We start from the raw sequence: 26,795 nt of genomic DNA on the forward strand, positions 1-26,795 counted from the left end.
TCTCAAAACTTCTTCAACTTTAAACTTTTTCAGCTTTTCCAATCTTTCAGCTAAAGTCACCATTTAAACTTTAAAATGTTGACACAAGTCTTAACAACTTTATAAAAAAACAGCTTGTTGATATCTATTATAGTTTTTTCATAATCACTAATTATGTTTCATTAGTTTATTAGCTCCCTGACATGACCTCCTTCTCTCCACCTTCTCTCCACCTTCTCTCATCATTTCAAAGCAACCCCCATGGAGGGAGTTCTTACTGTAATGTTTGATGAGGCCTATTAATTAATATACAGTATACTGTCTCTCAACCCCCCAATCCCCCACCCACTCACCGAATACCATCATTTCAAAATAAAAGCTCCAATGATTATCTCTAATTTAGCCATGAAGCTTAGGATAAAGCTGTTTTGTTGAATACGTATTGCTCTTTCAAATAGTACTACAACCACTACTAATATTTCTAGTACTTCTAGTAGTACTTCTAGTATTTCAACTGGTATTATTACTAAATGACTTTTACTACTACTAATATTACTAGTACTACTAGTATTTCAACCCCCATGGAGGGAATTCTTACTGTAATATTTGAGGCCCATCAATTAATAACTTTTTAGTTTTCTTAGCTTAGGGCGACTGTGGGTGAGTGGGGAGTGCGGCCGTCCTCCAATCAGAGGGTTGGCGGTCTGATCCCAGGCCTGGCTAACCTGCATGTCAATGTGTCCTTGGGCAAGATACTTAATCCCACCATTGTTCCTCTAGCTGTGACAACAGTCTGTGAATGTTAGTTACTGATGGGCAGGTGCCACTGTTTATGGTAGGTCCTGTCATTGGTGTGTGAATGGGTGAATGATGTCATGTAGTGTTAAGGCGCTTTGAGTGATCAGAAGACCAGAAGAGAGAAACCCCCCCACCCAATTCCATTATTTCAAAATAAAAGCCTAAATGATTTCCTGTACCTCAACCATAGGTGCACCACAATTGATTTCAAATACTAGTTAAACTAGTACTTACTTCTTCTACTGCTGCTAGTACCACTAGTATCACTATAGTACTAAACCTTATATTATTAAAAAAAATTTTTTTTTTTTTAATTCTCAGCTTTTCCTATTTCTATTTTTTCAGCAACGGTTAAATTAATTTCAGTTGTTATTATTTCTGTGTTTTCAAATTCATTTCAGCTTTTCTCATTTCTGTATTTTTAGCCATTTTTAAATGTATTTCAGCTTTTTCTATTCTTTCAGCAATGTTTAGAGTAAATTCAGCTTGTTTCATTTGTGTACTTTAACTTTTTCAAATAATTTTCAGCTTGCATTCCAACGTATTTTCAGCAGGAAATGCATTTTCTAGTTGTAATTGAATTCAATCGTAGGTCTTCAATTAACTGTTATTATTAGGATCATCTAGTTATTATGTCTCATGAAGTCAGAGAATACGACCTGTATTATGTTCATACTGGATGAAAGGAAATGTTTTATTTTTTTTAAATAACTTCTAGCAACATATACCGATGATTTGGTTCCCTGATTACAACATGTATGATATGCATATAGACATAGGAATCTGTCATTCGGCTCAAATTTGGGAAAAACAACTTCACTGTGCTTGTCTTCCAAATACAATTTTAAATACAATTTTTAAAGGATTTTGAAAAAATACATGTTATCAATTTTTGTTTAACATTTTCAAGAATACATCCCTAACACAGAGGGTTATAGCAGCAGAAATCTGGTCACTCGACTGTTGTAATAGCAATAATGTATGGTATAATACAGTGTATAAACAGTGGATCTCTTTTTACACTACTCTTCACTTGCCACGTGCCACACGTCTCTGCACAACACTATGGATCAGTCGTCTTTACTGGAGGAATTAAATGTACTATTGGTTGGTTACTCTCCAGTCTGGGGTGATCCAGTTGTTTTGGGGTAGGACTGCCATCGGTTCGGGTGGGTTTAGTTGAGGAGGAAGGTCTGCCCGCTGATCTGTGAGGCACTAAAAGAATCTAAAACCTCTCTACAAAGTTCTCGAACCACTCCAGGACGCTGTCTTTGTTTTCGCTGACCCACTGGATGTTGACCTGGGTTTGCTCGATGGCCTGCTGCACTGCCATGGTGGCAGCACCCAGGGGATACTCTTCCCCAAAACGCTCCAGCTGCAGATACACAAACAGATGTTAGATATATATAGTAGAAACCCAATTTTCAGTCTACTACATCAGGAACTGTAAGGCAGCAAATATATTCTGCCAGAATTTCAGAAAGTATATCCAAATTGGGTTCAGAGCCAGGTATAAATAGTTATATTAGCAGACCTGTGTCCCAGAGAAACCTTCTGCAGGTTTTCAAAATATATGAAATATATGTGTATTTATTCTAGGATAGAATTTTCTCCTGTTTGAGTGGATTTTGCTGAGGACACAGATTAGTAGTTAGAGAACTATGGGGATTTTGTCTCCTTCCTCATACAGTCACAATGACAGAGAGACTTGAGATTAGATATCAGGGTGTATCACCTCCCTCATTGGTAATAATCAATAATTGGTAATAATTTATGTTACTGGAAAGAGGAGCCTCCCCTTGACGTCACTGCACGGCAGTATTATCATATTGACATGATGAAAACATCCATAAAAATTACCTCGGCCAGTTCAAATGGTGTGGAGAACCTGCGGGTCACTGCCTTCACCAGCATGATTGAGTCCCTGGAGACAAGCAGGGTGGACAAAGTATTAGAGACAGTTTTTATTGGAGTTCAAAAACAAAAAGAAAGCAGTTGAGTCAACAAGTATCTTGAACACAAGCGGAACCTCGCAGCCTTCATAAGGCAGACTGTAATGCAGGGAAGATTATTTTGATCGTGCTCCTTACTTAATTTAAATCAGTCTCAGGTGCCAGTGTGTGCTCATGAAACTAAGCGCTGTTCGTTATATGTATTTAAACAATGATACCGATCACTAAGGCTTCTGGTAACGGCACAAGCGGTGGGGGATAAGTGATAAGCACTGATTGAATAACGAGACCTTCGTACTTGATGACACCGTGTAAGGCTTTTTACAAGCCACCGTTTATTATAGTTGCTTTCTTTTATGGCTGAGCCTTTATTCGAGTGACTCGACCGCACGTCGCTGACAGCGGCCCAGCGAGCCAACCTTCCAAAATGAAAAGTTGCATTTAAAAAGGTCTCTTTTTTACATTCACATATTTTGGATGAAGTTTTTAATTTTCTAAGTTAGACTTTGTGGCTGATTACGGTTAGTAAGTAAAGGCTCAACGCCAACAAATGTGGATTGAAGCTAACAATTTCTTAGACGTGTTTGATGTTGTGTCTATAACTATGGACTTTTGGACTTTTACTGAGCCACAGAATATCCTCACAACTTTCTTCTTTAGATCATTTTAACCTTGTTTAGCTCCTATAGACTACCTGCTAAGCACTAGCTGGTGAACACAGTGGAGCATTTAGAAGCTAAACTGCCACAAGTGAGACATTAAGTGACCATTAGATCTACATTTGTAATGAAGGCTAATGTTGTTCGGTGTGTGCTGGGGCTCAACCAACATGTTCCTAACATGTCTCCACCTTCACAAGCATGTTCTCTAGTGTAAACTATGTCATTTTCTGATAAATCTCCCAGGACTGAAATGGCTACATTTGAACATTAGCCTCCTGTTTTCCTTTTCAGGTTCATAGTGGTGAAACCCAACTACACAATCTCAGATGCTACTCTGTCATGACTCAGAAATTGAATCAATATCAGAGGAAGTTGACAAAGTCCAAAAAGCAGCCTACCACTGGACGTACGCCCAGTGCGCTCTGATGAAGTTCCAGGCCAGCGCTTGTCCCGCCACGTTCTGAGCTATGTCGCGAATAGTGGGACCAACATCCATCCGACGAATCTTCTCAGGGTTCAAAGTGTATTCCAGGTATCTGCAAGATAAAGAAGGATCTTCACTTTGTTAAGACATTGTGGCTGAGATTCACCTTGTAAGAGGCGTGTCCACACAAACACGCAGTCATTGATGGTAAAACCATTGTGACACATTTCACCTGTTAAGCAGCCAGATCTTCTTGGTGCAGGACAAAGCCTGCCGCAGCTGTTCCTTTTCCGAGGTGTCGCTGGCGCTTTGAAACTTGTCCCAGGCAAAATCCCACTCTTCTTTCCCACCGGCGGCCAAGGCTTGGCAGTAGATCACAGAGCGCAGGTTGGGGTGGATTCTGCATCACATGCACACACACACCTTGTTTTTCCCAACTTGAGAGGAGCGTCTCATGTCTCGTTCTCGGGTAGGTGTGTAATCACGTCCGTGGATGGAGTTTACGCGTTTGATAAAGCGTCAATGGACTTCATGCGAGAAGCATTCCCTCACTTTATTCACATAGGACGATAATACATATAGAAGATAATAATTCTAATATGTTCTTGAATGAGGTGTGTTGTCTCTGTTTTAAAGTTGCATCTGCATCCCACAAAGATAGAAAGAATGTGTAAACAGTAGAAGTCATTGAATCACTTTTTTTCTGTTCATTATTTCTGGCTGCTTGTACCACTCTTTGTGGTATGTATCTTCAAAGCTGCACTCGGCGGGGAATGCATGACCAGGCGCTCTATTTCCCGAACATTATGCTGTTCCTTGTGGTCAGTTCGGGAAATAGTGCGCCTGGTCATGCATTCCCCGCCGACCTTCACTAAATCATAGCTGGAGAGTAAACATATGAAAGTTATTACAGGCAAGTTCAGTTCTTTCACAATGTTTAAGGTAGGATGTAATATTCAAATAAAAATGCTTATTCAGTAGTGTCGTACTGGTTTGTGCCGTTGCTGTCCATCCAGACCGCAAACATGTTTGTCGCCATCTCTAAGCATTCTGGGAGTCCATTGGAACACGCCACCTCTATGGCGAGGATCTGGTTGTGCCTTGGAAGGAAGCACAATTTCATTTCATATATAAGTGTACAAGTACTACATGGTGGCAAATATAATGATGAAGTCTGCTTGGAAGGAAACTAAGATTCTATTCAACTCTTTGAAAAAACCTTGTTTTGACATATTTTACCATCTCCAATGCCAAGAATGAGATACAACATAATTTGGTAACGAGCAATATTAGCATTTCTGAATGTAATGCTAAATTTGAAAAATAACTGGACCGTTTTGTTCAGATTGATTAACGTAGGAATGAGTGTGTACTCCTATATTTGGCTATTTTTGTCAATGGAGTCTTGCGGCTTTGAAAAAAGGAACATGATGGGGTCGATTCCCTGCTTCAAAGGGCCGTCCGACAGCTCAGAAAAATGAACATATTTCTCACTCCAAGATTTTCATGTTCTCACGCACTTATCAAAGAAAAGCTCCTAAAATTACAATAACATGTAAATTATTTGCACATAAACTCCCCAGTGTGTAAAAGACTTATCAGAACTCAATCAATTATTCAACCAGCCTTTTTGAGAAGCAGTTTTCTACAAGCACACACTACGTACTGGCCGACGTTGTGACTACGGCGTGTAATGATGATGTTGTGTAAGTCTGTTCTACATTGTCCTGAGACTTTGTAGAACTGTAAACCTGTTGGGGAGGGAACAAAGGGCATCTTTCCTTACTGTGATGAGTGATCCTCCGGGACTGTGGAATTGTCTGTGTAGTTACGGAAGAAGTTGTACAGGCCCTTGACCTGTTGGCGCAGGTACGCCTGCAGGAAGTGACAGTTTCATAACAAAGTTACAGGAACACACAGAGAAATATCTCTTTTTGCTGCATGTGTTTATGATATGCGATGAACAAAACTGGCCGCAGGCCATCCCTTGCGTTTGTTCAATCCAATCCAAAATGACTCAATTCAGTGGAAGCAGAACAAGATAGCTTTTTCTTTTTGAATACCACAAGTATCAGAAGGAGGTTTTAACAGCACATGCCTGCATGGGTCCGTTCACCTCGGAGCGGTCAAACATGAGCACAAAGAACTCGAGGTTCTTGACTGCTAGCTTCCAGGGAAGAAACTCTGTCTCACTCCGAAGGAAGCACGTTGAATTCAGGGCCAGGGCTACTTCAACGAGTTTGCCCCTAAAGGAAACACATTGAGTTGGCGACACCAAGAAGTCAAATGAGCCACCTCCATGACCTTGTTTCAGCCACGTCTTACAACACACATGATCCATAAAACTTTGATTTGTAGAAGTCATTACCTGGCTAAGTTAAATGCATCATCAATAAGCTGCCCCCGGTTCATCAGTGGGATTTTCTAAAAAAAAGATTATGGGACAGTTTACAAAGACATCTACACTTCATGTAGCTGACTCTTGATCCAAAGCGACTTACAACAAGTGCTATAACCATCTACAACTGTAATAAGTAATTCTACCAACAGCATCATAAAAAATGACTCAGAGTAGCATAAGGAAAATGCCAAAAAAGGCTTTGAACCAAATCATTTCAGTCATATATACACCGAACTGTAGTAGATTACAGTTTACCCAGCATACCTGTACGGTATGGAGATGACAATGGATGGTCTAAATTAGGATAAATGAGCCAAGATTTCATTTAATCTGCCAATTGTCAATAACATCAAGCGAGGGCCCTCAGGGGCAATCAGTTGTCTAATAAAAACAGTTTTGGGGGCTTGGTGCTCACTTCAGGGTTTGTCTGCAGCTGAGTCAGGAGACGTTCCCAGTTTTCTGAATTGTAATTGACTCTGTAGTATCCAGTACAGTTGACGTTTGCCAGGATCCACTCTCCCTTCCTAGAGATGAATTCATCTTTCTGTACTGTAAAATAAAGGATAAAGGCTTCACTTCAAGTGCTACAATACGACATGTGATTCATCTATTCATAGTCATTCACACAGAGCAAGAGCAGCCTACAGGATGTAGACTTGTAGACTTCAACATGTACTAGTGGATTCTGGTATCAAACCACAGACCCTCTTATTGAAGGAAAATCCGCTCCATCACTGAGACACAGCAGCCCCCACAATTGCACAGGAAAAATATGAACGTATGCTGTGGGTCAAGCGTCATCTGTTCTGTTTTCTGCTTTCTGGTCTTTGTATTCTATCAAAGACCACCACATTGCTGAGTTAAGGTATTCAACAATGTAGTTTTATATTCCCTGATGAAACGAGGAAGATGTCTAACAAAGCTGTACTAAGTATGGTGCATTCACTTACATTTATCACTGGATCTTAACCAGATAGGAGAAGATTTGGGTGCATTTGACATGACTCTGATCGGGATCTCCCACCAAAGACTAAACATGCAGAAAAGAATAGAAAAACAAGGTATAATTAGTACCAGAAGCTGATTTTCCACTAAATCAATTTTCAGCTTTTAAACTGAGCAACAAAAAGTCCAAATAACAATCTCAAGCCTTTTCAATAAGAGGTGACACAATGAATTTCAGATGGCGCATTACATTAAATCTCCTGCTACTACTACAACCAATAAGACTTATCGTACATTTATGTCACATGTGTTGAATGTGTTGAAGCTCTGTTATCGACCTTGATTGAGTTATTCTCCTCTGTTTCTCCCTCGGGCATATTTCTTTTTTTTATTATTAAAGTTTTATGTGGCAGTGTGAGGGTCCCAATACACAATATGTGTACAGATTGTAAAGGCCTCGGAGGCCCATTTGTGATATTTGATATTGAACTGAATTGCCAGAAACTAGAGCCGTTGTGTTCTGGGTCTGGGCAGAACAACTCAAAACGGCATCAGGTTCAACAATAATACACTCACCATTGCAGTGTCATGGAGAGCATAGTTACAACATAATGGTTCAAAACATTCCACATGGCCAAAGACATGATTTACTGTGATTCGTTGCAGTGATTTCATGGGGTTGTTAAACATTGTCAAGGTATGAAGTCACTGGAGAGAATATGAATTTTGGCCTTTGGAAAGACGGTGAAGGTCATCTACTTTAAACCCATCCTCACTGAGAGGTCCCAGATGTTAAACTCCCGTGAATACCAGGGGGGAAGGCGTTATCTTGAAACCACTTTTGGGGTAGAATCTCAGAAATAGTAAATATATGTTGTCTGCATATACATGAGTGTAATAAATATATGTGACCCAAACCTAACCGTGTACACTGGAGCAATAACGACGAAGCACGTACTTAGATTCTGGGGGTGGCACTTGCCGTTTGGACCAACAGACTACTGTGGGGCTGAGGTATTTTTATTGGCCAAACAAGAAATTAGCACCACAACAAAATTGTGAATGTACAAAATATGTTCTGAGGCAAACAAACTTTTATGATACAACTTTTTTGAATCGGAAATTGTTTGGAATTCACATAGGAACTCAAACTGTGCTTGTTGTGGTCTGTTATCAAAAAACTGTTATTTGCAATCAGTGGGGTAAATGAGAAATTGAGACAAAATGTTACGATGTCACTCAATACTTTATCATGATCAATAAATTAGTTCTACACAAATCAGTAAGTTCTACACATACTGATTATTAGGCAATGATTTGTTCTGCATATAAATGAGTGTAATAAATATATGTGACTCAAACCTAACCGTGTACACTCGAGCAATAAACACGTTGCACGTACTTAGATTTCGGTGAGTCAATGAACAGGAAGTGCTTCTGGTAGATTTCTCCATTGGTTGTGTTGATGGTGATGACAGGATAGCCAATTTGTTTGGTCCAGGCGTTCATCACCATGGCAACGTCAATGTAATCATTGTCCTCATTAACGGCCTGCATATAGGGTGCAAATCGGTTTGTATCTCAAAGTATAAAAGTGATGGGCATCGACATTGGCATCTAAATTCTGCTTTCTATCATCAACAAGGTTGTAAGAATTGAATACTACCTTTTGAATATACTTCCAGAGGTCGTCCTGGTCTGTGCTATTGTACTTGAAGTCTGAGAGGTACATCTGTAACACGAAAACAGAGACATCCAGAGAGTGGTTATAGTTTCATCCTGCTGGATGAAATGGTCCAAACACAACCACAGTCAGCAGATCCCAATAAAAATTAAAGGAACAAATATTTGGCTCATTTTTCTGGCAGGAGGCCTCCAAACATCTGATGGACCGGTCTGCTGGGGAGCTCTCCTCAGTCCTGCACATGCCTGGCATTTTGTTTCAAGTGGTGGAAACTCCAATGTACTAAATTTTAGATTAGGAGGCTGTTTCTCTCTCTAAAAAGCAGATGTTGGAATGAAGTGAAACAATGTTCAATAAAACCCAGGTAGGTGAAATCCAGATTTCTGATTGGTTGATAGTGAGTCACGGGGTGCATTATTCAGCGATAATGTACAGTTGCTGTTCACATTGACCCATTGTTCCATATCGCTGGGCACTTAAAGTAACACGTTAGATTTTGCTCGACCGTTAGTTGACATTTTAGCTTTTAGTTTGGTGTCGATCGCTGGAAACCATCATAAATCCCACAAATGATCCCTTTGAGGCAATGCGAGCTTTCACAACTGGACAATTAAGATGAACATTATGAGCGATGTGAATGAATGAGATGGGGGGACCCAATGCTGTTTACATGCACGTATGGGAACTATTATTCCTCTAGACTACTGAAATGCGATACACAACGTTTGGTGGCTACAACTATTTTGTGCTGAAAGGGGGCTATTTATTATGATGATATTTTGCACAACCAAACCAGAACCATTCACAGCAAAACTCATCTAGCCTTTCGAAACAGAATGTGCTGGAGGCTTAATGACCTAATACCATGGCTCGTTTCTAAGTTATTGTAGCTAGCAAGCGAGCACCTGCCCACCCTTAGCATTTCAGGTATCTTTTGGAGCCTGATGGGATGAATTCTACATACAAATACATGTTTTCATGCAAGCAAAGAAAGTCATGCTCTGAGCAGGGTTTGTTGAATAGTTCTCTGAAACACCGGAAGGCTTGCTGTACTTCATGCAGGATCTATGTGATTCAGTGATTAAGAGTTTGAAGCAACTGTTTTCAGACCACGAATTAAGGCATTCAAATTAGAGAACGTTGGTGATGTGTTTTGCTTTTCCACCTATCTGCTCAGTCACGTTGCATGGGGAACCGCGAAGATATAAAAAGGAAGCCTTTTCTCAGAGGAAACTACTAGTTACTTGCTTTGATTCCTTTGGTGAAAGTTCTTTCTGACACGATGTCTGCCAGCATCCTCAGCAGAGCCGCTCCCTGCAGCGTGAACATCAAATAAATGTATTAATGGCATATTCATACCACACAGGTACTAGAGACTGCAAATAAAAAATCCTACATCATGTGTATTCATTGCTAGTTTACCTTAAAATAGGTTATGGAATCAAACATCCCTTCAATCTCAAAAGTCCCCTGGATGTTTTCCGGCGGAGGACTGAGAGGGTGGGACGAGGCCAGAGCGTCGTGCTCAAACGCGGTGTGGAGGTTGCTCATGATGTGCAATTCTTTCTGAGGAAGCCGAAAAGAGCCAAGAGGACATATCGCATGAAGATACAAAGACACGATCATTCTGGTTTTAAACTTTCTATTCACTTGTATTTTTCAACCGACAAACAAAATCCTCATTTAAAGCTTGGACTGAACTTACTAATTGAAAGGAAGGCTCCACATCGTCTAGTGCAAGGATTGAGAAGTATGTGGCAAAGCCCTCGTTAAGCCAAACGTCGTTCCACCATTTCATTGTCACCAGATTACCAAACCACTGTCAACAAGAACAGAAGATGCGGATAGCTGAAGTGACATTACTGGGCGTTGTCACCTTTACCAACAAAATGTCACTCTAGATAAGGACCAACAAGGTAGAAACTCAGAAAACTCAGAACAACAGCAAAGGGACACAAAGACAATGACAACAAAAGTGTTCATCTACAAAAAGTAAAAAATAACTACACAGACACAAAGAGACGTACACAACAAAAAGAAACAAACAACTACAAGGAGACACAAAATATAGTCTTTGTTTCTTTCTCCTGTGAGGGAGTGGGGGCCTTTACATGTAGACAACTGTTCCAAAGTGGTCCTGAATAAAAAACAATGTATGGTGACATGGTAAGAAGAATTTGGGCCGTGGTCCATTATTATCAGTCATATTTTGTAGTTTCTATCAGGGTAACAATTATCATTCTAACCTGATGTGCCAATTCATGTGCAATGATAGAGGCAATGTCTTCCTTGTGCAACAGTGAAGACACTCCCTCCTCATAGAGCAGGCGTCCCTCCTGGTACGTGACTAGTCCCCAATTTTCCATCGCTGGAGCTCTTAAGTCTGGCAGTGCAATTTGAGCTGGAAGAAGAATATAGACATGGAGAATTTATAAAATGCACGTATCAATAGACTTGAACCTGCTCCGTAACAGGCTAAGTCAGCTGGAAAAGCTCACCTTCCTCATTGATGATGATGCAACATTGGTTAGATTAGGGTTTTATAGGGAGAGTGTTCTTAAAGGGCACTAAGAGCCGTTATCATGATGACTTCCTGTACGAGCACTATCCATGCTGCCAACAAGGATTCATTTATACACAAGAACACCTGTACATGGTGGACACCGATCACTGATGTACAGGTGTTCTTGTGTATAAATGAAGATTAGTTGTTGTCTCACTTCCGTTGCCATTGTTCCCTCACCGCCTCTCCTATAACCGCTTTCGCTTCCCCTTTCCCAAATGAAATGTTCATTATTTCCTCTTCTCTGATCTTGACCGTTCTCTTCGCGATCCTGTCTGCTCTCTTGTTTCCCTCGATGCCTACGTGGGCTGAGACCCAGCACATTTGTACACTAACTCACAGTCTTTGTAGTTTCAGCATTAGCAGGGATATTTCCAGCCCTAGATCTTCTCGCGCTGATCATTTGGATTTAATGCTGTTTAAGGCTGCGGCAGAGTCTGAGCAGATAATTACCCTCTCAGGCCTGACCTCTTCTAGCCACTGCAGCCCCAAGATTACTGCTTTGATTTTGGCGGTGAAGACGGACAGCCTGTTGGCTGGATCCCTTTAGCTTCACCCAATACGCCATAGCTGATTTTGTGCATCTTAGGCTTAGGCTTAGCTCATCATCCTACCAGAAATGCGCCGTTAGGAAACTGAGGAAAATGGTGTGTTCAATATTTATTTCACCTGCTGTATGTCTGACATATGGCAACGTTTCCTGATTCCTGATTTTAGGGAAACAGTAGACATGTTATTGCTAGCTTCTAATGAAAATGTACCAACACAGCCGCCCGGGGGGGCATTTTTTCATGGGTTATGGGGGGCAGCACGAGCAGTTTTCTATCATTTATTGTTTCACTGTGTGGGGAATTGGCAGATCGGCGCCCCCTGCGGCTGCAGGCGCCCTGCTTGCTGGAGGTGGAAGCTGTGTGTTTGAGAAGGGGAAAAGGGAGGGGCACGCGGGGGAGAGTTCACCTCTGGTTCACCCAAATGGAATGGTCGAGGAGAAACGAGCAAAAGATGAAGGTATGCAACTACGTTCTCTCTCTGTATGATTATACTGTACATGTGTCATGAATGAAGGGCTAAAATTAATTGGTGGGGTAACTCTTTCGTCTGTTAGCCTTTTTGCTATGTTGCTTAATGCTTATACAACAATAATTCGGTTTTAATTAAAAAAACACAAGGTTTGTAATTTCAACATATTATGTGTGTCACAAGCAGACGATTCCCGTCCCCGGAATACTGAGGTTCGAAGATCGGGACCTCAGTCACCCCCCTGTTTCGAGCCATAGTGGTTTGTGCCATCTGGGATCAGCCCACCGAGTGGGCACGACCACTCCTACAGACGCACCTGGGGCTCGTCACTCATCAGGATCGGCCCTGTATTTAAGCCTGTGACTCCCCAAAGCTCCTTGCGAAGTCTTGTGCATGTTCCACCACATTCTGAGTGGTTTCCCGATTGCCTGTTCTTGCCTGTTGTTACTGACCTCTCGTTTGTTTCCTGACGCAGTGCTCTTTGATATTTGAACTGAAATCTCCGAAGTTTGCGTCAGATCGCGCTAAAGTGGCATTTATCATCTCTAGGCTCACAGAGAGAGCCGTGGAGTGGGCCACGGCAGTGTGGGGTCAACAGGAACCTGTCTGTTCCGACCATGAGGGGTTCATGCAATGGCTAAGACAGGTGTTTGATCACTCTACTAGCCTGCAGGAGGCTGCGAGACGCCTCCTGAAGTCACGCCAGGGCCAGTGTCTGACTTTTCGATAGACTTCAGGACCTTGGCGACAGAAAGCAGTTGGAAGGACTCTGCCCTGATGCCCACCTTTTATCATGGCCTTAGCGAGTCTCTTAAGGATGAACTGGTGAACAGGTACTGGGGCAATACCCTTGAGGACCTCATCAGCCTGGCTGCCTCGACCGACTCGACCGTCGCAAGGGCGAGAGAAAGCAGGAGAAGGAGTCCAGGGGCAGTGATGACCACCTGCTAAGGGGTCTCCCACACAGCGTCCCCGAGGGTACCCCAGGCCCGGAGGGGGAACCAATGCAGCTCAGAAAAACTCAACTGTCCCCTGTGGAACGGGATCAATGAAGGATGGAGTGTTTGTGCTTTTATTGTGGAAAGGCTGGACACTACCGGAACAACTGCCCCCATCGGCGGACCAGGGAACAGCCACTGAAAGTGAGTACGCTCCTCTGTCCAAACATCTCCCAGCACCAATGCCTGGTGCCGGTCACTATCATCAGGAGCAAAGGGCAGTCAACCGTTCCTGAGTTGATAGACTCAGGGTCTGCGGGGAATTTCATTAGTCAACGTCTAGTACAACAACTTCAATTAGCTACGTTGCCCTGTTCCCCACCATTATCGATTATCAACCCTTGGGTCAGGCTTCATCTCACAGGTTACCGTCCCGGTTACCCTTGTTGTGGGTGTTCTCCACTCTGAAGAATTATCCCTGTTGGTTATTGACAATGTATCGAATAATGTAATCTTAGGTCTGCCATGGCTGGCTTTTCATAAACCACAGATTTCTTGGAACACTAATGAACTGCTCCTTTGGGGTGACAAGTGTGTCTCTCAGTGTTTGACAAAACCCCTCAGAACAGCCACCATCAGGAGCACAGCCACTGCTGCCACACCAGAGGTCCCCTCGGCCTACCTAGACCTTGCAGCGGTGTTCAGCAAGGCAAGCGCCGAGTGCCTGCCACCACACAGACCATGGGACTGCGCCATTGACTTGGTGCCAGGAGCTACGCAACCCCGAGGTAGGATCTTCCCATTATCATTGCCAGAGTCCCGGGCCATGGAAAAATATGTGGAGGAGGCTCTCGCTAACGGCGCCTACAACCTCATTCGCATCAGGGACGGGGACGAGTGGAAAACGGCGTTTCATACAGTAACAGGGCATTACGAGTATCGGGTGATGCATTTTGGATTAGCCAATGCCCCGTCAGTGTTCCAAGCTTTCGTCAATGAAGTACTCGTAAATTCATAGGCAGGAGTGTAATAGTGTACTGTATATTGACATTCTGGTCTACTCCACAGATCTGGAGGCGCATGTCAGGCATGTACGCCAAGTCCTCGACAAACTGCTTGAGAACCACCTGTATGTCAAGCTGGAGAAGTGTGAATTCCACAAGACACAGGTGCAATTTCTGGGATACATAATCTCCCCCCAGGGTGTCCAGGTGGACAAGGGGAAGGTCAAGGCAGTAGTGAACTGGCCCGAGCCCCAGACCGTCAAGGAGCTCCAGCGGTTCCTAGATTTTGCAAACTTTTACAGACGCTTCGTCCGCAATTTCGGTTCCGTTGCAGCACCCCTAACGTCTCTATTCAAGGGGTTCTCCAAGAAGTTCAGGTGGAATGAGGCTGCCGCTTCGGCCCTCAGGAAACTGAAGGACATGTTCACCTCAGCGCCGGTCCTCAGGCACCCGGATCCGGCCCTCCCCTTTGTGGTGGAGGTGGATGCATCAGAGACAGGAGTGGGAGGCGTCCTCTCACAACGCCAAGGTAAGCCCGCAAAGCTACACCCGTGCGCGTTCTTCTCTCACAAATTGACCTTGGTCGAAAGAAATTATGATGTAGGGAAACTCTTGGATGTCAAAATGGCATTTGAGGAATGGCGGCATTGGCTAGAGGGAGCCAAACACCCCTTTCTGATGCTAATGGACCACCGTAATTTGGGTCGGCAAAACGGCTAAATCCGCGTCAAGCTCGCTGGTCTCTGTTTTTTACCCGCTTTGACTTCATTTGGAGTTATAGACCCGGCCCGAAAAATGGCAAGGCGGATGCACTCTCCCGGCCCCAGGAATCTGTGGCCTCCCAGGACACTCCGGGACCAATCCTACCACCTCGGCACATCATCGCCCCCATCAGGTGGGATATCATGGGACAGATACAACAGGCCTTGCCAGGTGACCCGATTCCTCAGGGGTGTCCCGGGAATAAGACCTATGTGCCCGCGGCGGTCCGAGCTCAGCTCCTTCAGTGGATGCATTCACCGCCCAGCGCCCCGGTTCCAACCCGGGCAGGACGTGTGGCTTTCCACTCGGAACATCCGTCTCTGCCTCCTGTCTAAGAAGCTAAGTCCCAGTTTCATCGGCCCATTTAAAATCATCAAACAGATCAACACAGTGTCATACCGGTTACAGTTGCCCTCCCATTACAGGATCAATCCGACCGTTCATGTTTCCTTGCCGGCGCCAACCCCACCGCTCCTGGATGACGGGGTAACCTACACGGTCAGGTCACTATTAAATTTGCGTTGTCGCCAGTCTGGTCTCCAACATCTCGTAGACTGGGAGGGTTATGGCCCTGAGGAGAGAGCCTGGCGTGCAGCCGCGGACATACACCCTGACCTCATCACGGACTTCCATCAGGCCCACCCTGAATGTCCCGGCCCGCGGCATCGGGGTAGCCCCCCCCGTAGAAGACTAACTTCGGCTTCCGGAGCCGCCTGTAGAAGGGGGGGGGGTTCTGTCACAAGCAGACGCTCCCCGTCCCCGGAATACTGAGGTTTGAAGATCGGGAGGCTTGTTTGTAGTTACTAGAGATGAGCGAGTACAGCATTATCTGTATCTGTTGAACCATATGAATTATCTGTATCTGTACTCAGACTGGGCGGGGCATACCCCGAAAATGGGCGGGGCCTAACCCGGAAGTAGGAAGGATTTACCCCGTAAATTGTCGGATTAAGCCTTTCTGCGGTTAAAACAATATTCCTTCTTAATTCTTATCACTGATCATGAGAGAGAGAGAGAGGGGAAGTGTGTGTGTGGCTTAATTTGTAATATTAATATTTAGTTATTCAACACAACTAGTCAACGACACTGAGTGCGTGAAGAGAGCCAGCAGACATTAAAAAAAAACTGATGAGAGAGAGAGAGAGACAGACAGAGACAGCGAGAGAGACAGGTCAGTGAGTGAAGTAAAAAAAAAAAAAAACTGGTTAGAGCCGACTGAAAAAAAAACCGACAGGCAGAGACGCAACGCGAGTCGCATTCTTAAGCACCATGTCTTAACAAGCCCCACGTTTACCTGGAGTAGTTAAGAACAACAAACCGAAGTAAAAAAAATAAAGGCGAAGAAATCGTTTAAATTTATCGGGAAAGACCTGCAAACCTGGTGACTGAGGGAGGGAGAGAGGAGTTCTGTGTGTAAGTGAGCCAAGCGGGACACAGCAACACAAACAGTATGTGTGGATGAGGACTTTAATTGAATCCGAGCACAGATATTGACTCGTATTATTCGTATAATACTCGTACTCTGCAAAAGGGCTTTATCCGTACCGAGTATCCGGCTCATCTCTAGTACTTACCCAATAAAGCTGCGCTCTGCGCTTGGGGTTCACTCCTATCTCTTGTAAAAGTTTTGTTGCAAAGCACATTGTAACGCACCACAAGTTCAGTTATTATTTGTTTCCATTTTTGGGGTTCACTTTAGGTCCTGTCAAATCTGTAGGTAGTTTCAAAGTCGGACATTTGCTATTTGCTACAACTATATTTTGTGAGAAAGTATAGTTGTGGTGGCGGGCGTGGTTTCAGGTCGGCTGCAGGGGGGAGAGAGGGGGAGTGGCTCGGGGAACAATGCCAGGTGAAAACAATAACGATCAGCTGGCGATGATTGTGTGTGTGTGCTCTCTCCCATTTGAACAGTAAGGCGGGGGCGAGCGAGAAGGACGGTTGCCGAGTGAGCCAGACGCCGGCGCAGTGCGAGAGGAAAAATAAAAATACCTATTGTAACCACGACCCCGGCCTCAAGTCCCTTTTGTCCAGAGCCCGACCCACGTACCTCGTTACAATAGTATAGTCAGAAATAAAAGTTTTTGGCAGATTAATGGATATAGTGTATATTCATTTAAGTTCTCATAACTTATACTGACATATTTTGTGCAAATGTGTAAAATGTGTGTTTCCTGTTTTAGTTGCAACAGTAACTGGATTCTGTTAAGTGTGTAATGTAATTTTCTCTCACTTATGTTAAAATAAAATATATATATATATAAATGCAGAATTTTGGGAACTTTTTTTGGAAGGGGGGGGCGCTCAAAGGGGGTCTCGCCCTGGGTGCCATTCAATGCAGAACCGCCCATGCCAATACATCCATCATAATTAGATCCAAACAAAGACATACTTAGCTTTTTCTGTTGGTAATTAATTTCAAAGTAGCTCTCGTAGAACGTGAGGATCTTTTCAGTGATGTTGGTGGCATACTGAGCATGACCTGCTCTAATGGCGTCAGGACGTGCATACGTCTGTGGGACAAACAGAAATATCAGATAAAGGATCTTTTGCTAAATGTTTTGTACATGTTTGACACGTACTTTAATATCCACATGGCCAGGTCTTGAAAGATTGGTAAATGTGAACTCTGAGACTGTGAAGGCAAACAGGTACGTTGACATCTTGGGCGTTGGGTAAAAGCAAGTCACCATCAAGTTGTCGTCGATATCAGTGGATTCTGAGAGAGCGGGAGACAAGGCGGACAAGTGTGAGGAAGGACATCTATTTATGAGGGGCCGTTTAGGACTTAACTACTGAGACACTCTCATACACACTATTGAGACACTCTCACACACACTACTGAGACACTCTCACACACTACCGAGACACTCTCATACACACTACTGAGACACTCTCACACACACTACTGAGACACTCGTGCCATCTCACTAGAGTGCGTGAGAGCATCTCACTATACAACGTGAGAGCATCTCAGTATACAGTGTGAGAGAATCTCAGTTACACCGGAAGGCGGAAGCAAAGAGCGCTGATTTTGAACAGCGCAATGCGCCAATCATACGCCCTTCCTTCATATGCCTTGAAGTCCGAGCTCGCCCTTTCAAGTTTATAAATACTACCATATTCAAGGGACGGAATGTCATTTTAGGACGTTTTCAGGCGAGAAATTAGGTGTTTAAGCAACATTTCTGCAGTCGGTTTGATAACATTCAGCCATCGTAAAAAATTCCATGGAGGATGTCGGAGACGTGAGGTGTAGTTAACGGGACCATCTGATGCCCCCAGCACCGGGCGGTCCGCCTTATCTCACGCCGCAGACAGCAGCCTGTTCTCGGCCAGACTTCTGTGAAATTGACTACTTGTATTAGGGGGATGTTGGACAGTGCTGATTTGCAATGCCCTAACGCGTATTTGTCCTCCTTTATTGGAGTTGCGCTGGGAAAACTGTCGCCCCCCCCCCCTCTTTCTGGCCGTAACGTCCGCGCCACCCCCCCCCCCCCAACCTGAAACGACTTTGACACCCCTGATTTACAACCTCACTAAATATTGTCCTTTTTTATGGCTCAATGTATTATTTAATCGATTATTATCCTTTGAAGTCGCTTTGAAGTTGATGTCCTGCTGCCGGTTTCCATGACGCTCTCCCCACAAGACCTTTAATTAAGACACGGTTAGTTTTATTGCACAATGATAGACAGTACAACAAGCGCGCACACTATGGATACAGTATAGTTTACGTATAGTTTATTAAGGTTATGAATTTAAACTCTGCTCGCAAAATAGCCGGTAAACAGACACCAGTCTCAGATTAAAAGTTATGAACACTCATCCTAGTTATACTATCGTATATATAACCGCTACGGTGTGTGAGTGTGTCTCAGTAGTGTGTGTGAGTGTTGAGTGTCTCAGTAGTGTGTGTGAGAGTGTTGAGTGTCTCAGTAGTGTGTGTGAGAGTGTCTCAGTAGTTAAGTCCTAAACGGCCCCTCATATCTATTGTTCGACAATGATCATCACTATTGGTGACTATGGACATTGGTGAGAGACATGAGCCACAGTGGAGTGTATGGATTCAAACCTCGAACTTCTGCATTCCCTAGAGCTTTGGTGTGTTTCCTGTGGATGATTGTCACATGGAACACTGCTTTCATGTCGGGTTCGTCGAAGCAAGGAAAGACTTTCCTGGCATAGGTTGGCTCCAACGTGGTGGCGACGAGGAATCTATGAATAGAGAGAAAGACAGGCTGAGCTTTCTTTATTGGGTAAATACTGCAGGAACAGAGGATGCAAAAAAACCATGTATATGCATTGGCTTTATTGGATATAAACCACTGAATTTCAAAAGCAGGTGGAAACAGAGGCCTGTCATGACAAATAGATCCAGTAAGTAAGTGGGACCATAGCCTCAACCATTAAACCAATGCGTTTTGAGCCCTTTTTTAAAATCAAGAATAAACTCTGCATGCACCTCCTGAAAAACTGCCTGTTCTCTTTGTTTGAAGCCATGACGCACATTGCTTTTTATTCAGACTGTCTCAATACATTGCAGATGTGATTTTATTCTTTTTTTTACAGTCAAAAGAAGTGTCATCTGTTGCAATACTTCTTCATAAATCATTATATCAATCATTTCGGATTTTATATTTCATTGCATTGTAAAAGGCCTGTCAAAAGTATGTTAAGGCCACAGCCAACAGGTTCATGTACACGTTTCACTTGGGTTTCAATGACTATACAGCATTGTGTATAGAATATACACAAATATGTTTTTATGCACTTGCGCTATCTGTTTTGTTAGCTGACAAAACACGCTGCATGCCTAATGCTAACGGGAACTAGCTCTACTTCTACCGACATGAGAGAAAGCGCTCTGCTGTGGTTGCCGTTTTTCTTCCAAATGTTATATGCATTGTTATTGTTATTTATGTGGATAAATCTGCTTTCTTTTTTTCTGAGTAGGTACAAACATTAACAGCGTGAACAGTCTACTAATAATCTATAACCAGCAGCCTGTGTCCCTGTTGGAGTGAAGTAGACGAACACTGGTAGAACACAGCGTTTGCATACTTGTGACACTTATTTGTTTCAGGTCATCAAACAAATCTTTATGACAAATAAACCCACACAGAGTTAGAGGGAGTGCAGCTCAAAGTCCGTAGGTGAGTGATGGTACAGATTGTTGTTGGGTGTCTTTCGCACCCCTTCCAGAGACATAAATGTCCATTACTTTGTTTCTCATCTCTTTATATTTGTCTTTAGATCTTTTAGGCAACTTCACAGTCAACAGTCAGTAATCAGGCCTGACTTTGGCCAGTCCGATTTAACCACGGTTTCCCAAAAATACTGTTAATCACAGTACATTCATGAATGAAATCCTCATTTGAAAATTTATATTAAAGGATCTTTGTCTTATATAAAGTCTGATAGTTTGATAATCTGAAAAATTAAGTAGTGACAAATACACACTAAATATATATATTTAAGCAGTAAGTTACGAGAGACTGTACTGTATACAATGTATACAAGGGTTGTTGTCCGGCCCCACGCGTAGTGTCACCTGGCTGTCTAACGAGACAGCCTCGCTAGCTTCACGACACTGACACACAGCCTTTAACATTGTTACATTATAAACAGTAAGTAAATAGCTGCCTTTCAGCACAAAATAGTTGTAGCCTTTTCAGTAGGTTAGAGAAAATAGTCCCTGCATGCTATGCAACAGACAAATGTAAAGGTAAATGTAAATCTAGGAGAATTTTTACATGAAAAATGTTTGCTGTCAAGCTTGAAATGAAAAATAACAGTCACACAAGTTAATTGAGTGCGCCTTAACATGGAACGCTCAGGTCAATGTAAACAGGTGTAAGAACATTATGGCTCAATACAGTACATCCCGTGATTCACCGTCAACCAATGCAACTAACAAAAAAGGACTTTAAGAAACAACCCACTGTATACAATGATATATTGGATCCAGAAGTTACTTTATTGACCGTAGACTACAATATCTTTTCAAAAAACGTAAAACCCGTTTATTGAAATAATCAGACAAAAACTTCTTGTGCGTTCTTTCAGTTTGAGTGAAACACCTGCAGGGATGTTTTGCACAGTGCAGCAAGTGGCTTATTCAACAGAATAGCTTCAGCATTTTAATTTTGGGAGTATCTGGTAACGGGTTACTGAACGTGTGATAGTTTTTGCTTACCTTTCTGTGTCTTGATCGCCTTCATAAACTGGAGAACCATCGACGTACCGGCTTATAAACATTGCGTGAGGACTTTGGTTAATTTTTCCTTGGAAAGACAGGTACAGATTGTAGTTCACCCCTTCCTCTAACGCCTCTTCCAACTGGATCTCCAAGAAGTTGCTTGGATATGAGTGGCTCTTCATTGAAGAAGACACGTTGATCTGCGTATAACTGTTATTGTTTATCAGTACCGCATCATAAATGTTCAGGTCACTGCTGTGAAGGTAGATAGCCTTGGTGCCCTGGACACAATGAAAGCTGACAGTGGAGTTCCCGGTGAAGAGCCTTGTCTGGTCGGGACTGTTGACATTGACCACCTCGACGATTTTGGTGTAGAAGTCAAGCTGGAGGGTGATCTCGTAGCTTTGAGGTATTAGGTCCCTCGGCAGCCTCAAGACGGGCGGTAATGTGGTGGTGCTGGTGGATGGCATCGTCGGAGGAGAAGTTACGTTCATCTCAGAGATTTCTATCTTGTAAAAAATGACCATAGTGAAGATGCCGGCAATGGCGGAGACCGTTAGGACGACAAAGGTGCCGGCCGCAGCTTTGGACACGGCGGATGCTTTTGACATGCTAGCCTCTACCGATGGTCAGTCCAGAAAGGTCCTGTTGCATGACCAGCAAGAGATGAGTGTGAAGAGACGGTGTGCCTCTGGTTTGTTCACATCTAAGTAACCTCCCACCCATAAACTGGGCTTGGCCTCAACAATCAAGGGCCTGCGCACAGATTAAGCATTAACCTGGGCATTGCCAAAGGAGCAAAGAGTGAGTTTTAGTGTGGGGGGAGGGCACTTTTCATTGGCCTTGACTTAAACCTCAGGGAATTGCAACCTCCATAACCATCACACACGCACAATCCTCACTCCAGGAAAAGAAACTTTTTCTGGTGATCAAGAATATCAAACGCACACCAACCATAGTGCAACACTAAGGTAGAGGCGAGTCATCATCGCAGTGAGACTGGAGCCAGGTTGAGAAGCGATCAAGCACATCCGCATTCCATTCGCCTTGTTAGGGCTGAGGTTCATGACATGTGAGAAAGCTGTGTGGTTTCACACACACTCAAATTCCATTCATATATATTTTAGGGCTGTCAAATGATTAAAAATGTTAATCAAATTAATCAGAATTTTCAGTGGATTCATCATGATTAATCACTATTTGCAATTACACCTGAATCCTAACTATTCAAATAATCAAAGCAATGTTATTTGATAAGTTACAGACTGATTTCCCTGCATGGGTCTAGAAGGGTCTCGAGCCTCTGCAGTTTATCCCACTCTGCTGCGGTCGGCAAAACGAGTTTGTGCTCCTGATGGTCCAGGGCTGTGATGACCAGTCAACCCTCCCGATTTTCAAAGCCCCTCCCGAAAATCTCCCGGACCGACCTTTCTCCTGAATTTCTCCCGATTTCCATCCGAACAACAATATTGCTGCACCATCCGTCACTGGGCGCAAACAATTCAGACCGAACAATAATAAAGGTTACACCAAGTGCGGCGATTAGAACAGAAAAAGATGAGACTGGCGCTGCTAAGAAAACCGCTAGCAGTAATGTGTTGTATAGGATGAAGTGCATTCCCTAAAGGAAGACGTACTTTCTTGACCTGAATAATTTGTCACACAGCGCATGCGTCAAATCTGTTAAAAAAATGGACGTAATTAACATAGTTAATTAACGTTGTTAACGTGCTTTTTTTGACAGCCCTAATATATTTATATAAAACAGTTGTCTATTCTACACGAAAGATGTATTACTTGTTCTTATGCAGGGAAACAAAACGTGGTACGGACGTATGTATGCATGTGGATAATAATATATTACATTACATTACATGTGATTTAGCTGACGCTTTATCCAAAGCGTCGTACAATAAGTGCATTTCCACATAGATACAAACTCAGAAAACAAGTATCAAGAAAGTACATTTTTCATCAAATAAGCAGTTACAAAACATGTTATAGAAAAGTGCCATTATAAGTACAATTTAAGTGCTATAATTTGTTAGTGCTACGATTTGCTAGTGTTTTAGTCAAGGTAGAGTCTAAAGAGGTGTGTCTTGAGTTTTCGACGGAAGATGTAGGGGCTCTCTGCAGTCCTGATGTCATCGGAGAGCTCATTCCACCATCTCGGAGCCAGGACAGCAAAGAGTCGCGATCTCGTCGAGTGCTTTTCTCTCAGTGAGGGAGGAACAAGCCGCTTTGCAGATGCAGATCGAAGTGTGCGAGTTGGGATGTAGGGTTTCACCATGTCCTGGATGTAGACTGGTCCCGATCCATTCACAGCATGGTACGGCAGTACCAATGTTTTGAACTGGATGCGGGCAGCTACTGGTAACCAATGAAGTGAACAGAGAACCGGTGTGTTGTGGGAGTATTTCGGAAGGTTGAAGACCAGTCGAGCTGCTGCATTCTGGATGAGCTGCAGTGGTCGTATGGCGGTACCTGGGAGACCCGCCAGCAGAGAATTGCAGAAGTTAACGGTCAGGTCCTGGGTGGGCGAGGTTCTTCCAGGGAAGAAAAGTAGTTCGGTCTTGTCGGGGTTGATCTTAAGGTGATGAGCGGACATCCACTGGGAGATGTCAGTCAGACATGCAGACATCCGTGCCGCCACCTGACTGTCCGAGTCGGGGAAGGAGAGAATTAGTTGGGTGTCGTCAGCATAGCTGTGATAGGAAAAACCGTGCGAGCGAATGACGGAGCCAAGGGAGTTGGTGTAAATTGAGAAGAGGAGGGGACCCAGGAAGGAGCCCTGGGGAAACCCAGTTGTAAGGGGACAAGGTTCCGACACTGATCCTCCCCAAGTTACCCGGTAGGTGCGACCGTCAAGGTAGGATGAGAGAAGAGACAGCGCGGATCCTGTGACACCAAGTTCCTGAGGGTGATTGGGGCGAGGTCTGTGCGATATAACTAGAAGGAGGTGGGTTGCAGAAGGAGGAGCGTATGTCATCTATTTTTCTGGTAAAGTAGGTGACAAAGTCTCCTGGGAGAAGGGTGGAGGGGGGAGGAGGACTGGGGGGTTTGAGGAGGTTAGTGAAGATGGAAAATAGTTTTTTGGGGGTGGAAAATGAGGACTCAATTCTGGATTGGTAGAAAGCACTTTTTGCAGCGGAGATCGAGGCAGAAAAAGATGACAGAAGCGACTGAAACGCATGCAGGTGATCAGGTTGTTTGTATTTTCGCCATTTCCTATAGAACTGGGAGTTTGAATATGTGAGTGTGAATCTGTCTGGGCAGATCAGTCATGTATTATTCAAAATAAGATGCTCTGCATGGCACTTTTAGAAGACAAACTGTAAATAAATACACTATTTGCGTGCTGTCAGAAGTGTGTGTTTGGCACTGAAGTCACAAACAGTGTTACATCAAAGAGAATTACCACAAGACAGTCCACATATGCCCATATAAATGGGTGATTGGGTTTGATGTAAAGGGGCCATTTTCTGCAGGTGGGTCAGAGTCAGTAGCTGGCCCACCCTGAATCCCTAAAACAAGAGCCAATTCCTCAGGGTGAAGCCTGCATGGTACCATGTGCCAGACAATGTCACAATGCCTGGTGCAGGTACAGGCAGGGAGGACTCAGAGTTTTCCAAAAAGTGTGCTTTAATAATATGGAGGACGAAAAATGACTTAAGTATAAATAAATAAATGAATGAATAAATGTATGAATAAATGCGTAAATACACGTATAAATAAATGTAAATAAAAGAATACATACATTAATGTATTAATATAAGTTTACACCCAAACATTTCCGTATTTCTACATTTCTGTATTTCTTCATTTATTTATACCTGTATTTCTGTGTCCGTATGTAAATGAGCTCAGGCGAGCCGAACCTCATTCTTGAGCAGGATTGGTCAAATAGAGGAGCAACCAGAAGCAATCGATCGCAGCACTTCGCTTCTGTAGAGCGTCTAGAAGCTGCCAGCAGCTCATGGCTTCTACCGGGCGAGATGTGTCTGAGCAGCTTTGAATTGTGAGTTCCTGTTTAACGTGAAGGCAGCGTAACAACAGCAGTTGTTCAGCTCACGTTTCCTAAATGCTGTTGTTCAAAGTGCCAACATACTAACGTTGTATTAAACTGTTACATAGCCACGTAGCGTTCACTGTTTTATTTCTTTGTAGCACCGAGAACCGCAAACCACTTTCACCTCCGTGGACACATGACGTCACACTTTGCACCCAGTGGGTGGGGGGTGTCTGCAGTCTTTCCTTGTGGAGACAAAATAACTATCGCCGTGAAGAGTGATTTATTCATACCTGCGGTCAAATCACCTGCCTGTAAAGTGTGCAAAGCTTTATTCAGCCAACAAGTTCCCTCTTACAATAAGCAACATGCTTATTGTTTACTGATTACAGCTTCTTCTCTTCACTTGGTCCATACATTGATCAGAGAAGGACGAGGTGATCTGTTATTGCAAATATGTTCAGTGTTATTTGAGGAAAATGACTATAAATAATGCTGTTTATTTATATATATAAAGTAGTAAGTAAAAATAATGCTAATGACAGCACTGTGTGTATATACACAGTGCTGTCATTAGTATTATATTTACTTTTGTGTTGATCTTTTTATTCATGTGAAACAGAAAGGAGTTTGGGAAATAAAAAGGCAGTTCAACACAGATTTCAGATCCATGCACAGTCCAGTCCAGTCAACTCAAACCTCCATGTGGACCTGCAGTTAAAAAGGTTCAGGTTAAAGGGTCTGTTCAGCCAAAAGTTTATATTCTTATGGTCAACATTTCTACAGAGCTGAGTTATTTTCAGTTAGTTATTTATATTTTAGAACCTTGTTGTAAATATCACTGGTTTTATAACTTCATTGGATTCTGGATCAAAATGAGCAGCTCTGGCAACAGAAAGAGATGGATTACAATCCCAGAGAGCCGATGAATTAATACATAGGGAAGAGAGAGCTATGAAGTATAATGATGTCTCTAAAACACTCATTTGAACACAATATTTTAGCAAGTGCCCATGATATGCAGACTAAAAATGTACAGGCCTCTCTGTTAGTTACATCATGCTTCTGATATGTGCACTTTGAACTAAACCTTCCCCACATTATTAAAAACTTAGTGTAATGTGAGATACGGTTCATGTTGACATTGTCCCATGTAGGAAAGTAAGGTCATAGTAAAAATAAAATGACTGAATAAATTTACACTTGTACTGGATCCTGCTGGGCCTCGTGTTCATGGAGACTCCACAGCTGCGGGGTGGACTGGTTTCCCTCAGTGGGACTGGTTTCCCTCGGTACGTAGTCACAGCTGTCGCAGCAGGTCCAGCCAACCTGGATAATAATGTTTTATGAGTTTGTGGTTGAGAAGGCCTTCCCCCTCAAGGTAAAGATGGAGTAGGAGAGATCCAAGAAGGCCGTTATGAACGCCTCTCCAGACCCTTTCTATATGACACAATA

The 26,795-nt window shown here is 43.2% G+C and overlaps 1 protein-coding gene across 1 annotated transcript; it reads right to left on the reverse strand.

Annotated features, from left to right (window-relative positions):
- Positions 1–1,441: 1,441 nt before the first annotated feature.
- Positions 1,442–22,016, reverse strand: LOC119195818 (aminopeptidase N-like). The gene is made up of 20 exons (XM_037451094.2): positions 21,329–22,016; positions 19,205–19,347; positions 17,712–17,848; positions 17,522–17,642; positions 11,092–11,246; positions 10,551–10,664; positions 10,268–10,411; positions 10,094–10,159; positions 8,828–8,893; positions 8,564–8,712; positions 7,167–7,246; positions 6,632–6,765; positions 6,184–6,239; positions 5,914–6,061; positions 5,602–5,690; positions 4,805–4,915; positions 4,048–4,215; positions 3,790–3,927; positions 2,638–2,701; positions 1,442–2,152 (listed from the first exon to the last, which is right to left on the reverse strand). Exons 1-20 carry the CDS (start codon positions 21,940–21,942, stop codon positions 2,003–2,005), a joined length of 2,847 nt encoding a protein of 948 aa, XP_037306991.2. The 5' UTR covers positions 21,943–22,016; the 3' UTR covers positions 1,442–2,002.
- Between the last annotated feature and the right edge of the window lie 4,779 nt (positions 22,017–26,795).

The sequence above is a fragment of the Pungitius pungitius genome, chromosome 6 (assembly GCF_949316345.1).
Source record: "Pungitius pungitius chromosome 6, fPunPun2.1, whole genome shotgun sequence".
Classification (NCBI taxonomy): Eukaryota; Metazoa; Chordata; class Actinopteri; order Perciformes; family Gasterosteidae; genus Pungitius; species Pungitius pungitius.

Excerpts from the sequence above, each read along its gene's own strand:
- LOC119195818 (XM_037451094.2), bottom strand. The coding sequence starts at position 21,942 with ATGTCAAAAGCATCCGCCGTGTCCAAAGCTGCGGCCGGCACCTTTGTC. Across the intron at positions 8,894-10,093 it reads CTTTCACCAAAGGAATCAAA|ATGTACCTCTCAGACTTCAA; the intron begins GCAAGTAACTAG and ends TTCGTGTTACAG. Across the intron at positions 8,713-8,827 it reads TCTGGAAGTATATTCAAAAG|GCCGTTAATGAGGACAATGA; the intron begins GTAGTATTCAAT and ends CCCTATATGCAG.